This window comes from Pipistrellus kuhlii, unplaced genomic scaffold, assembly GCF_014108245.1.
Source record: "Pipistrellus kuhlii isolate mPipKuh1 unplaced genomic scaffold, mPipKuh1.p scaffold_m20_p_68, whole genome shotgun sequence".
Classification (NCBI taxonomy): domain Eukaryota; kingdom Metazoa; phylum Chordata; class Mammalia; order Chiroptera; family Vespertilionidae; genus Pipistrellus; species Pipistrellus kuhlii.
Window position 1 is genome coordinate 434,110 of NW_023425571.1, and position 13,236 is coordinate 447,345.

General features: G+C 64.1%; 1 protein-coding gene across 2 annotated transcripts; it reads right to left on the reverse strand.

The window, feature by feature from the left end:
• Window positions 1–2,832: 2,832 nt before the first annotated feature.
• Window positions 2,833–6,747, reverse strand: GFI1B (growth factor independent 1B transcriptional repressor). Of its 2 annotated transcripts, none has more exons than XM_036420412.2 (6): window positions 6,585–6,747; window positions 6,042–6,179; window positions 5,482–5,753; window positions 4,917–5,054; window positions 3,787–4,018; window positions 2,833–3,223 (listed from the first exon to the last, which is right to left on the reverse strand). In XM_036420412.2, the coding sequence occupies exons 1-6, from the start codon at window positions 6,682–6,684 to the stop codon at window positions 3,045–3,047; spliced, it is 1,059 nt and encodes a 352-aa protein (XP_036276305.1). In that variant the 5' UTR covers window positions 6,685–6,747; the 3' UTR covers window positions 2,833–3,044. The 2 variants fall into 2 exon arrangements, with proteins under 2 accessions (XP_036276305.1, XP_036276306.1); XM_036420413.2 differs by having other exon boundaries at window positions 3,787–3,952; window positions 6,585–6,745.
• Window positions 6,748–13,236: the final 6,489 nt, after the last annotated feature.

Below are 13,236 nucleotides of genomic sequence, written 5' to 3' on the forward strand. Positions count from 1 at the left end.
GGTCAGAAAACCCGGATTCTGTGTGACGGGTGCTAACGGGCACTGTGACTGGTGTGACTTGAGCCACTGCCTCCCCTCTGTGGGCCCCGGTGAGCTGGTGTCACCGAGGGAAGCCACGTCCCCTTCTCAGGCCGGACGCTGCCCCCCGGTTCACACACTGAGACCCGGGTGGTGGGAGTCCAAGCAGGAGGAAGTGGGGGTGAGAAGCGGACAACAGACAGTTGAACACCCTCTAATCACACAGTTGGGGGCTCCCCACCACACCCACCGGTCGGCCACCAGTCCCAGGGGGGATGAGCAGGCCTGATCCTGAGGAACGGACAGGGTTTGACGGGGAACCCCGCTCGCAGCCTGAGAAGTGCATGGGCTTGCAGGCTGGGCCCTCTGAGAGCCTCCCTCAGTGGGCACACCGCCCTTCCGGGGAGGGAGGGGAGGGACGGTGCACTCCACGCAGCCCCTGACCCAGTGGAGGGGAGAAGAGAGAGAAGCAGATTTCACGGTCCCTTTCTCTGCCACGTGCAGGCGGGGTCAGCCCACACCGCTCTGAGGCTGCAGTACCCCCCCCCCCCCCCAGTGTGGACACTCAGTGGAGGGGCCCACAGGCTAAATCCTGATCACCCTGAGCCTGGGCACACGAAGAAAGGCGCATTGTCTCGCCTCGGCCCGCCCTGCCCTTCGCAGAAGTGGCTGAAATCCTGGTATTGCTGTGGTTTTGTTTAGCAAACAAGGAACATGCAAAGCAGCTCGTGTGTGTGTGTGTGTGTGTGTGTGTGTGTGTCCAGCACCCACCCTCCCACTTCCCCAGATCTAGAAGGTGCAGGGCAAGGCCCCTCGCCCGGGGGTCAGGAGCCCATGGCAGGCCTGGCCCGCGGGCTGGCTCTCGCCAAGTCCTCACCCCTGTGTGGGCTCCACCACCTCCCAGACCAGAGCAGGAGGGAGGTCTCCCGCCTTGTTGGCCCCGGCACTCTGGCTGCTGGAGGCCCTTCCTTCTCCTCCGGCCGCAGGAACTGGGAGCCCACCTCCCCATGCAAATGTCCAACCCCACCCACACCCTGGGACAGGCTTGTTCAGGGGAATTCTGGCTAAGGCAAACAGGAATGAACTAGGCTGGGGTCCTGCCCAGCCAAACCCAGAGCCGGGGAGTCCCCGGTCTCCCACGGCCTCAGAGCCCCGTGCGGGCCCAGCAGAGGCAAGCACTTGAGGAAACACTCCCGGTGTCATTGGGAGGAAAGGTAAATGGAGCCCCGAAGGGCTTGGAATCAGAGATCCTGACCCAGCTCTGCACTCGCCCGCTGTGTGACCTTAGGCGAGTGGGCTGACCTCTCTGAGCCTTAGTTGCCCCTCTGTGAAACGGGCGTGTGGCACAGGTGAGAGGCAGTGTGTGGAAGCCTGGGCTCTGCTCAGCACCTGGAAGTGACTCAGTTAGGGGTGTCCACTGCTTGGGCCGGGCCTGGGCTTGGTGCAGAGCTGGAGCCCAGAGAAATGCCTTCTAGCAAAGGGACAGCTACCCACAGACCGCCACCCGCCAGGCTCCGGGGGTCCTGAGCTGTGAGCAGGAGCCGGGAGCTCAGCGCTCAGAGGTGGGAGAATCTTAAACGGGAGTGACCGTGGGAGGGCGGCACTCGAGCCGGCCTTGTCCTCGCCCTGTGCTGGGCCTGCCCACTGCCGTGCACACCTGGTCTCGGTCCTCCCAGTGACCCCAGGAATGGACCGCTGTGCTCCCCGTCTACAGAGGAGGTGCTCACCTGGAGTCCACAGCTCGCGAGGGCGGCGCCAGGCCTCCCTCCGTCACATCGCAAAGCCCCTCTTGCCAATGCGCCAGCATTCCCCGGGCTCCAGGGACCAGGACGTGGCTGTCACCTTTGGGGGCCATTGCTCAGTACCCCCCCCCCCCCTCCAGTGATCAGGCGGACCCCGCTGACCACCAGGGTCCTTTCGGGAGGGAGGCAGGGAGGTGCAGGCGGAGGAGCCGGGAGGGGAGGCAGAGAGGTCAGCCTGTGTGCTTTGAGGCTGGAGGTGGCGGCCACAAGCCCAGGACTCCGTGGCCTCTGGACGCCATCTGCCCTGGAGCCTCTCGCTGGGTGTACTCCGTGACACCCCGAGTCTAGCCCTGGGTGACTCACCTTGGGTTTCTGAACCTCTGGGACTGTGCGAGAATAAACTTGTGTTGTTTGAAGCCGCTGAGTTTGTGGTGACTAGTGGCAGCAGCCACAGGAAACGGACACACAGCCCCCGCTACGTGACCTCTGACCTTGTCGCACCGTGTGGTGTCCAATGCTTCTGCTCGGGCCTTTTCCATGTGGCCGGGCACTCGGCCCCCAAGCTGAGTGAAGGCAGCTGCCTCTGCATTTCAAAGCTCCCCTGCCCCTCCCACAGCCTCACACACCAGCTTGCACCCAGGAGGCACTTAGTGAGTGCTGGTCAGATGTACGTAAATCTGTGTGTTTATTTCCATTTACAGCGTTGAGGGGAACAGGCTTTTGACAGCATTAACTACTGGTTTCTCCAGCTGGGGAGCCTGAGGGCAGACTAAACCCCCGCTGAGCGCCCGTCAGAAGTGGGGGGCAGCCAGCAGGTCTGGCTGAAGCAGAGGGGTGCTGGGCATCCCACCAGGGCAGGAGGTGGCTCTGACCATCTGGCAGCCCGAAAGAGGCCCCTAACGGGCAGGGGGACCGGGTCCGGGCACTGCGGGCAGAAGGCACCAGGAGGATTTCTCTGTGGGCCCCAGCTCTGTGGGTCTGGTCTGATTGTGGCGTCGCTGTTCACCTGGGGCTGCTCCGGCCTTCTGGGCTCTCCCCTGGGGAAAGCACCCAAGTTATCCTGCCTCCAGCCCAGCTCCCACACTTCACAGCAGGAGAACCACTGGTCCAGAGAGGGAAAGCGAGTTGCCCAAAGTCACACAGCAGTTTCGTGAGTCTCAAAAGAAGCTGCAAGACGGTCCCATGCAGCGCTGCCTCCGGGAGACGGGGGGTCCGGGCGCACCAGGCTGGCCTCCCTCGGGGTGGCAGACCCAGGACGGGCCGGGCGGGCGGGAGGGCACCGCCTCACTTGAGGTTGTGCTGGCTCTCGCGGTGCCGCCGCAGGTCCACCTTGCGCTGGAAGCCCTTGGTGCAGAGCTCGCAGCTGAAGGGCTTGAAGCCCGTGTGCTTCCGGCTGTGGGTGATGAGGTTGGAGCTCTGGCTGAAGGCCTTGCCGCACACCTGGCACTTGTGTGGCTTCTCACCTGCGGGGCAGCAAGGACCGCGTCAGGGCCGTCTGCACCCAACACCCTGCCCTGTGTTTGTTCTCTGGAATTTTATTATGTTTTATCTCAGGACCAACCACCTTCACTCTGACACCTCCCCGCCCCGCACCGGATTGTACCCTGGCGAGGGCGGGGGCTGGATCGCTCTGCTTTATCAATCTCACGCAGCCCCTGGCACAGAGCCGGGTACAAAAGAGGCACTCAGTCGACAGCCGAGGAGTGAATGCATGAATGAGTGGAGGGATGAATGAATGAATGAGTGAAAAATGCACCTGCTAGTCTCACTTCTACCCTAACCCTCACACTGCTGACTTGTGCTGGTTCCTTCCAGCATTTTCTCTGTGCATTAAGTGCATGTAAGCAACACAGTGCCTCCAGCCCTCCTGTGGGAGGGGAGGGGCGCCCCAATGTACCTGACCCCATTGCCCTAAAGCCGGGACCTTGTAACAGTGGGAGGTGGGGGTTCCCCGGGGCTCTGCCTGGGCCCTGCGGCCCCGAGCGCCGGGCCGGGCCGGGCGGGTGGCGCTGGCTGGCGGCCTCACCCGTGTGGATGTACGTGTGCTTCTTCATGTCCGACTTCTGGTGGAAGCGCTTGCCGCAGAACTGGCAGGGGTAGGGCCGCGTGTCCGAGTGGATGAGCAGGTGGGTGGACAGCGTGGACGAGCGCTTGAAGGCTTTGCCGCACATCTGGCACTCGAAGCTGCGCTCCTGCCGGGGGAAACGAGGCCCTGGGGGGTCAGGCGCCGGCGCAGGACTGGACCCCGCCGGGATCCCCTGAGGAACAGGACAGTCTGTTGGGGCGGCCTGGAGGGGCAGGCCCCAGGGCCTCCCTTCCTGCCTCCCAGGATGGGCTGAGGCTCGGGCCCCAGTGGCCTCCTGTGGGATTTTTCCTTGTGACTCTCACATTGTCCCAAACAAAATTCACGGACGGATGGACCCACTGATCTGGGAGTGTGTTTTTTTAGGGGGGAAGCAGGGGGGGGGGAGGGGGTCACATTTCATGCCCCTTAACCCAGAGTTCCTTGAGGCGCGATGGCCGTGGTGTGGTTTGGTGGAGGCCTGCTTCTGCCTTCTGCATCTTACTAGCCGCCTAGCCACCGGCAAGTCGTTTACCCGCCTGAGACTCAGTTTCCTCATCTGCACTCGGGACAGGAGCAGCGATGACCTGGGACGTCGGGAGGATTGCAGGGAGAGACTGGCCCACGGTTCGTGCTCGCGAATGCACCTCTCGCGACATTTCCTGCCTCCCCACCTGACGCCGGGCCAGCGGCTCCGGCCCTGGCGGCTGCTCTGCCAGCGTGGGACCCCGAGGAAGGGCTTCCTGCCTCGGGCAGGGCTGCGTGGGGCCCGGCGCGCAGTAAGCCTCACTCTGGGAGGCCGAGAGTCAAGGGCCTCAAAGCGAGGGCTTCTGTCCTGACCCGGGGGCGGGGCGGGGCGGGGCCGCCCCTCTGAGCCTCAGACTCCCTGCTGCCCCGCAGGTCGAGGCCTCTTGCAATTGTGCGTGAAGCCCCCTCGGCCCGTCGGGGTGAGGGAGTTAGGAGCGGGCACGGGGGCTCAGACAAGGGCCGCAGGCGGCGAGGGACCCCCGGCCGCCTCAGGGGCAGGCTGACGGGCAGCCGTAGCCCGGGCCTCCCGGAGGAGGCGGAGCAGAGGGTCCTGGCTCGGGGCCCACCTGCGAGTGGATGTGCGTGTGCTGCTCCAGGCTGACCACGTGGCCGAAGGTCTTGCCGCAGACGTCACAGGCGAAGGGCCGGGTGCCGCTGTGGGAGCGCCGGGCGTGCACCTCCAGCCCGTGTGGGGTGGAGAAGACCTGGGGGTGCGGGCAGCGCATGAGGCATGGGGGGCGGGGGCGGGGGGTCCCTTTCCCTCTGTGGCTCCGTTTCCTGTCCGTAAAGTGGGTCTTGGGGCCCGGAAGACCCCTCGCTGCCCTCTCTGGAGCTGAATCGGCAGCCCAGTGGTTAAAGACCACAGTGGGCCGGAGGCAGGCGTGCACCTGGTTCTGATCGCGCCTTGCTGTGTGCTCTTGGGCAGGTGAATCAACCTTTCTGAACCTGCCAACGCCTCCCCCGGCTCATGCGTGTCACGTGCTCAGCACAGGGCTGGGCACACGGTCAGGGCTCAGGGACTGGTGGCGGGGACAAGGCTGTGAGTTCCCGATCCCACCTGGGGACCCGCAGTGCACGGGGCCGCCCAGCTGCGCGCGCCCGCTCTGCCAGCGGGCCTGGACGGGCGCTCACCTTGTTGCACTTGACGCAGTGGTACGCGTCCAGGCCCGGCGAGTAGCGCAGGCTGAAGTCCAAGGGCGGCTCGGCGCTGGGCACCAGGGGGCTGCCGTACAGGCTGACGGAGCGCTCCAGGAAGGCGGACTGCATGGTGGAGGGGGCCTGCCGGTAGCTGTGGCTGTAGGCTGAGGCCAGGGCATCCCAGCAGAAGCTGGGCTTGTAGAGCGGCGGGGAGCTGGAGGCTGGCGAGTCCCTGTCTGGTGGTTGGGACGTCCCGGCAGGACCCTCTGTGGAGAGCGGGACACGGGCCTGGTGGTGACGGGTTTAAACGCAGGGCGCCCACCCCCTCCCCTGCACGGAGGGGGTCAGTGTGTAAGCCCCCGAGTTCCCACTGGACCCACTCATCAGTCCACCAGCGGCTCCCCCACCCCACACTGAGTCCTTCCGGAAATGGGGTCCTGCCACGGAGGGCCCACACAGGAGCCCGAGAGCCCAGCAGCCCTGACTCCCCGACTCCGAGCTCCCTCCGCCCCTCGCACTCACTGGGGAGTGGCTGGGGGCCGTGGGCCAGGTACCTGGTGCCGAGGCCATCCTGGCCCAGCTCTGGTCCAGCTCCAGCGCTGGCTCCCGTTTGAGGTCGGGCCAGTCCAGGTGCGGGCCTGGGAGCAGGGTGCCGAGGGCAGGGTGGCTGCTCGGGACCTGGTCGCTGGCCACTGTGGGAGACAAGGTCCTCAGCGCCCCCGGCCGCAGCCCTGGGAGGGACCCGGCGGGAGGACTCGCTCCCCGGGAGGAGGGGGCCTGGAGAGAGTGGTGGTGGCTCTGCCCAGACGGGGGCGGCTGGAGGCCCGGGGGGACCCTGCAGAACTGGACCATCTCGGTTTCTAGGCCCTGGATCGGGCCTCGTTTGCCACCCACACACCCTCCTCTGCAGCTACCGACCAGCTCCACTCTGAGCTCTCTGGCCCCCAGAGCCCAGGAGATGGGTGAACTCATGCATTCATTCATTCATTCATTCAGCCAGCCAGCCAGCAGGGACAGGTCCCCTGTGCCCAGGCCTGGGGGGGCGCCGTGGGGCGGGGGGCAGGGCCGGGGTGCAGCAGGGTGCTGTTGTCACTCACCCGGGCTCAGGACGGGCGGCCAGAAGGGTTCATCGTCCTGGACGCGGGGCTGGTGGTAGGTGTGAGCCTTCTTGCTCTTCACCAGGAAGGAGCGGGGCATGGTCAGTGTGCACCCCGCACCTGCAAGGGGAGAGGTGAGCGTGGTGAGGAGGACAGCCTCCCCCTGCAGTCAGAATCCCCCCCCCCCAAAAAAAAGTTCTTGTCCACCCAAACCCTGTGAACGTGACCTTTTTTAGAAGTAGGGTCTTTGCAGATGTGATCAAATTAGAGGTGGTGCTGGATTAGGGCCGCCACGTGGAGGTGGAGGCAGGGATTGGAGTGATGCGGCCACAGGCCAAGGAGTGCTGGTGGCCCCCAGAGAGGCGGGAGGCACACTCCCTGGCGACCCACAGCAGGAACCGGCCTCGCTGGCGCCTTGATTCTGGTTTTATGGAACCTGGGAGAGTGCCCTTAGCCTCCGGGCCTGTGCCCTTCTCTGCACGCCGGGCGCCTGGTCGGAGGAGGCCCCTCCCGGCGGCAGGGCGATAGGGCCAAGCGCGGGAAAGGGATGGCGGCTGCTCTGAGCCACAGCCAGGGCCAGCGATAAGGCCGGCGGCAGCCCCTGGAGGCGGGAGATAGGCCGGCGTGGAGCTCTGCCTGCAGAGCGAGCGGAGGAGCCTCCAGGAGTGTGCCCCCCGAGCCAGGAGGAGAGGGACCCCAACCGTGCCCGGAGCCGCCCAGCGGCCTCAGGAGGCTGGGCAGTGGCCACCCTGCCTGCGGCCGGCCCAGGCCTCGCCCTCCTTGCTGTCTCCCTCGGTGCCCAGCCCAGTGTGCTGGGATTGCTGGGAAGAACGGACCTTCGTTATTCCAGACAGGCGTGTGCAGTGCCCTGGGTGGCGCCTGGGCTGCAGGGAGCGCCGAGTGCTGGGCATCCCAGGCCAGGGAAGACTCACCATGAACCATGAAGACCGGCACGGCTCAGGCCTTTCCTGTCTCATCCCATCCCCCACCCCCTCCCAGCAGGGGCCACGGCAATCACACTCTGAGTGGGGACACGCCCTGACCGGGCCCAGGGGCCATGTTCCAGGCGCCCCCTCTGGGCTCTGAAATGAGGGATGGGGGTGGGACTGGACGGCTCTGAGGTCTGTCCAGCTCCCAGACTTTTTTAAAATATATTTTTTTGTATTGATTTCAAAGAGGAAGGGGGAGAGAGAGAGAAACCTCAATGATGAGAGAGAATCACGGGTCGGCTGCCTCCTGACCGGGAATCGAACTGTGACCTCCTGGGTCATAGGTGACACTCAGCCTTGCGGCCCGGCCAGCTCCCAGATTTGGGCCTCACGGGGCTCGCCGGCCTGCTGTCCTCCCCGGCCCGCCCACCGGCAGCCGCGTCGCCTTATCTCCGGGGACCGTCCTCTTCCTGCCTCCGCCCCGGCCCACCGGCTCCGCAGCCCCTTCTGCCCCTCCTCATCCTTCGATGCCCTGGCGAGGCCAGCCGGTGGGTTGAGTGCCCTTTGTTCTGGGACCTCCCTGCCGGCCCCTCTATCTCTGCATCAGAAGGCGGTGGTTTATGTGGCATTTATTACTGAGTCAGGCGACCTGCCGTCAGCTCGCTCACCGCCCCCATTTCACAGAGGAGACACCGAGGCTGAGAGGTGGGCTCAGATCCCAGGGCCGAGCGAGGCGAAGCAGGCCCGGGCGCCCAGCCCAGGCCCCACACTCCTGACCACCCGACGGGGGGTGGGGTCCCGGGGGTGGGGGAGTGCTTATCCCGTGCAGAGGGCACCGAGCCGACAGGCACGGAGGAGACCGGACAGGGCTGAGAGCTCCTCAGTGCGCTGTCTTCAGATCCCACACCCACGGGGCCAGGGAAGGGCGATCGGCCTCCTGGGTCACGGGGTAAACTGAGGCGGGAGAGGAAAGTGGCCTGCCAGGGTCTCTCAGCGCCTCTCCCGTGGGATTTGCCCCCAGCCCTGCGCTCAGCATCGCGGTCCATGACCACAGGCTCCGGAGCTCCGTGAGCCGGGGCACCAGAGGAACTTCCTCCGGCCTGTGAGCTGAGCTTAAAAAAAACAAAACAGGAAGCGATCACCTGTTGGGAGTTAATGAACAGCCGTCCTGATTCACGGCCGGGGAGGCGGGAGAGCAGAGATTGTGAAAGCCCGGTTTCTTCACGAACAGCCGTGATGGTATCGGCTCCGGAAAGAGACTCTGTTAGCATCTCCTCCAACCCCGTCAGCGAGGCCCCGGCCTGAACCAGAGCCTCGGCCGAAAGCCCCGAAGGGGGGGCCGCACCCCGGCTTCCAGGTGGAGCAGCAGGCCTGTGATTTCCGAGCCCCGGGCGTCCCCGAGGGGCCGCGTCTGGTATGGTGACCCTGAACTTGACCGCCGGGCCGCCCGCCGGCCCGGCTTTCCCCTCGGAGGGACGGTTGGACGAAGGTTTCCACACTTCCCTTTGCCGAGACCCCGTGCGCGCCGTTGCCGTCGGCACAGGGCGGCCCACCTGGCCGAGGAGCCGGTCCCCGGGTTCCCCTTTTGGAGGTTGGGTAAGAGCCCGCTCTGCTCAGAGCCGCTGCCCTCGGACTTCCTTTTGTCTGAAGACCAGCTCAGGGGAAACAACAAACAGGCCGCCCTTTCCATGAAGGAGCGGGGAAGTGAGCGGGGTCACCGAGGGGGCGGGCAGCGGGCGCTTTCTGTGAAGCTCGGAAGGCGCGCCCAGAGGGGCCCTCCCGCGTCAGAGAGCGGGTGTCAGAGCAAGGGGTAGCTCCGTGGTTAGGGCCCAGCCCGTGCTCCAAAGGGTCACGGGTTCGATTCCCAGGCAAGGGCATGGACCTGGGTTGTAGGTTCGACCCTTGGCCCCAGGCGGGGCGTGTGTGGGGGAGGCAACCAGTCCATGTGTCTCTCTCACATCGATGTTTCTCTCTCTCCCTCTCCCTCTCCCTCTCCTCCTCCTCCTCTCTCCCTCCCTCTTTCAACCCCTCTCTCCCTCTCCCTCTCCCTCTCCTCCTCCCTCTCCCTCTCCCTCTCCCTTTCCCTCCTCCCTCCCTCTTTCATCCCCTCTCTCTCTCCCTCTCCCCTCCCCCACCTCCCTTTCACTCTCTCTAAAAATTAGTGGAAAAAATAACCTCGGATGAGGATTTTTTAAAAAGTGAGTGAATCAGTACAGTGTCTGGGTGTATCCCCAAAAGAACTGAGAGCAGGGACTGGAACAGACACCTGTACACCCCAGCTCCCAGCAGCGGTGTTCACAGTAGCCGGAAGGTGGGGGTGACCCAAGCGCCCACCCAGGGACCCAGGGACCCAGGGATGTGGGCCACCGCGACCCACATGCCTGCCTAAAGGAAGGAAGTCCGCACCTGCCACGCGGGTGACCCGGAGGGCGTTACACCGGGAGACACGCCAGGCCCCGCCGGCTGGCTCCCCGCGGTGCCCGCAGCAGCACGTGCGGACGAAAGGGGCGCATGGGTGCCGGAGGGAGGGAGGGTTACTGTTTAATGGACAGTTTCAGTTTTGCCAGCTGAGAGGCTGTACATGGGCGCTGAGCGTGGCCAGTTTCGGGGTGCATACATTCACCTCCGTGAGAGCAAAGTGAGCAGCAGGGCGTGTCCTGCGAGTTTCTGCATTCGAGAGGAAAGCAGACCCTCCACACACACACACACACACACTGAATTTCTGGGAACACATGAAGAGCAGCCTGGTTCTGGAGCGAGCCCAGCGCTGCTGCTGCAGCGGGAGACCCGGCGAATTCCGGGGGGAGCGGGCGGGTGTGTGTGTGACCTGGGGGGACCTGGTCCCCTGACAGCCGCCCACACGGTCTGGCTGCTCTGAGTGCCTCCACCCTCGCGCCCACCAGCAGCTCGGAAGCCCCCGAGGACTTTCTGCAGGGAAACCGGCCCCATGTCTGAGCTGGAAGAGACCTCACTGGCCTCCTGAGGAGACTCCCTCCCGCCGGCTCCGAGGACAGGAACCCACCCGGGTCGCGGAGGGATCGCTTCCCGCTGCGCCCAGGGGTGGGTGCCGCTCCCCCGGCCCCTCATCCCAGCCCAGAGGCGCACACGAATCCCCACCCCACCCGGAATGCCGTGAAAGCTCCCGACTTTTCCCCAGAAAAAAGCCATGGCGTGCGCCCACAGCCAGTCCGTGCGCGGCCCCCACGGCTCTGCCTTAGACAAGCGCCCCGACTCCAGCTTGGCTTTTTCTCCCCGAAATGGAAGCAAAGGCGGTGACTCCGGTCCCCATCCGCAGCCCGCGGTCCTGGAGGCTGGGGGCGGTGCGGGGGCGCCCCTCTCCCCCTGGCAGGCGGCAGGCAGCAGGCAGCAGGCGCACCTCGCTCCCAGCATCCCGGGACTGTGGGCGCCAGGGTATAACTCCATGGCTCTCAGCCCTGTCCCGCTTCATGGGAAAGAAGGGCTCCAGCCCAGGGCCCTGGGCCTGGGGGACCCCCACTCAGGTCCCCGGCCTGGGCGGTGCCATGTGGGTCTTTGGGGGGTGGGTATGCGTGGGCAGGAGTGACACCGGGGAGCCGAGGACCGTTTGGGAGGTGGAGGCATTCCTGCGCGGGCTCAGCCTCCAGCCGCCTCCCGCCACCACCTGGCTGGGGCTCGGGCCCAGAGCCAGGACCCCAAAGAGGACGTGCCGCCCCCTCCTCTCCCAGAGCTGCCCAGGGCCAGGGGGCCTGCGGGACAGTCAGACGTGCGGAGGGAGCCGCGCAGCCGGCAGGGCCACTCCGCACTCACCTGTCCCAGTCGCGTCTCACCTCCCGGTCCTGCGCTGGCACCTGCAGCCACTCTCTGCGGGTTGGTCGGCTCCAGCCGTCAGCCCGAGACTCTGCACAATTAGATACTTCTCCTTTTCTCTCTCTCTGTTGTTTTTTTCCCTCTTCTGTTCCCCTCCCTGATTTTCAATCTGATTATTTGTCAAAATCTGGCGGGGAGGAGGGGCGGCCAATAGGAGCGGCTGTATTTGCTTATCGCAGCTCCGCAGGGCTGGGCTCTGTCTCCCTCTCACCCCGTCACCCTCTCACCCTGTCACCCTCCGCCGCTGCTGTCCCCTGGAAGCTCCGAGAACACTGGATGCAAGGACAGGGCGGCTCCATGATTCCACTTAAACATGAAAGTTGAAACAAGACATTTACTTGTAAACCCGATTTTATATCAAGAACTTAAAACTTTAATTTTTCTTTTCTTCCTCTCTCTCTCTCTCCCCCACCTCCTCCCTCCCCCATTTTCTTCCTCCGCCTGGTCAAGTCCCCAGCTCGGAGGCATTCAGGACAGAGCACTTGGCTAGCGACCTGCAGGCGCTGAGAGGGGCCTGCCCCGCAGCGGCCACCTTGGAGGAGAAAAGTGGCACACTGCTCGCCAGGCTGGACCCCAGCAGCAGTGAAGGGACAGTCAGGTGTGGTGGGAGGGTCAGCCAGAGCCTCAGTCACTCCAGCCCGCGCTGGGGTCCCAGGGCCTGCGAGTGCCGCCCTCTGCTGGCCAGGGAGGCTGGGGTCCCTGGGCCTGCAGCATGTCCGGTCACCAGGGGCAGAGCGAGGATGGCCGGGTCAGAGCCCCATTCCCCATCAGCACCGCCCCCCAACCCACCCCCCTCCTCGGCCCCCGGCTGGGGCTGAGGGATTGATCTCGGCAGGAGATTTGCATAAGACAAGGACTCCCAGGGCGCACTGTTAGCCTGGTTTGCATACTCTTCCCGCCCAGGGATTGTGTTTCCCGCAAAAGGAAAACAAGTTTGGTGGCAGGAGCCCGGCTCCACTGCAAGTCCGGTCCGCAGGGAGAGCCAGGTCTCTGCGCCCGGCTGGCCTCAGTGAGCGCCAGGCTGAGATGCGCCCGCACGTCAGCTGGCCCGTGACACCGCCTCGCTCTCCCCTGGCCCTGCCGCTCTCTTCTCGCTGGAGAGACATTAGCGGCAGCTTCTAGAATATTCCTTGGCCGTGCACATCGCCAACAGTCATCTGAAACGGTCTGAAATTAAACAGAAAACTAAAAGTGATTAGAGGACATTGACACATTGCAGACAGATCACGAGAATTCTCGCTTCACACTGCAGTGTTTTACAAAGTCTCATACTTTAAAAAGATACTAGCTTGTAAGAACACGTAATAAGCAACTTTAAAATGCAATGAGTGTTTAATGTTAAAGCGTGCCTTTAACGTGTACGTAAAACGTTTTTTGTGCTCGTTCAATAGAAACCTACCTGGCCACTGGGCAAATAAAACCACTGGTCCACAGTGGGCTGGGAAAACCTCTCCCCTAGCTTAACGCCCCATTCCTTCCCATTCTCACTTCATTCCTTCATTACACACACACACACACACACACACACACACACGTGCACAGGCATACACACATACCCATCCCATTATCACTTCATTCCACACACAGATGTGCACACAGACACACGTGCACACACACAAATACACACATCCACACACCCAAACACATGTACACAGAGAGATGCACACACACGTGTGCGCATGCGCCGGTTGCTGGCTGTGTCTTCTTCCATCGAATGTGCTTTCACTTCGATGCCGCCTAACCCTCAGGGCCTCCATGAGCACACCCCGTGGTCTCCCAGCTTTCCGTGTTTACCTTCCCAACCGCTTTCTCCAACTGGGGCAGGACTGGGGGCTTTTTCTAGTGCCACGTGGGCAAATGCAGTCCAGCCCCCCTCA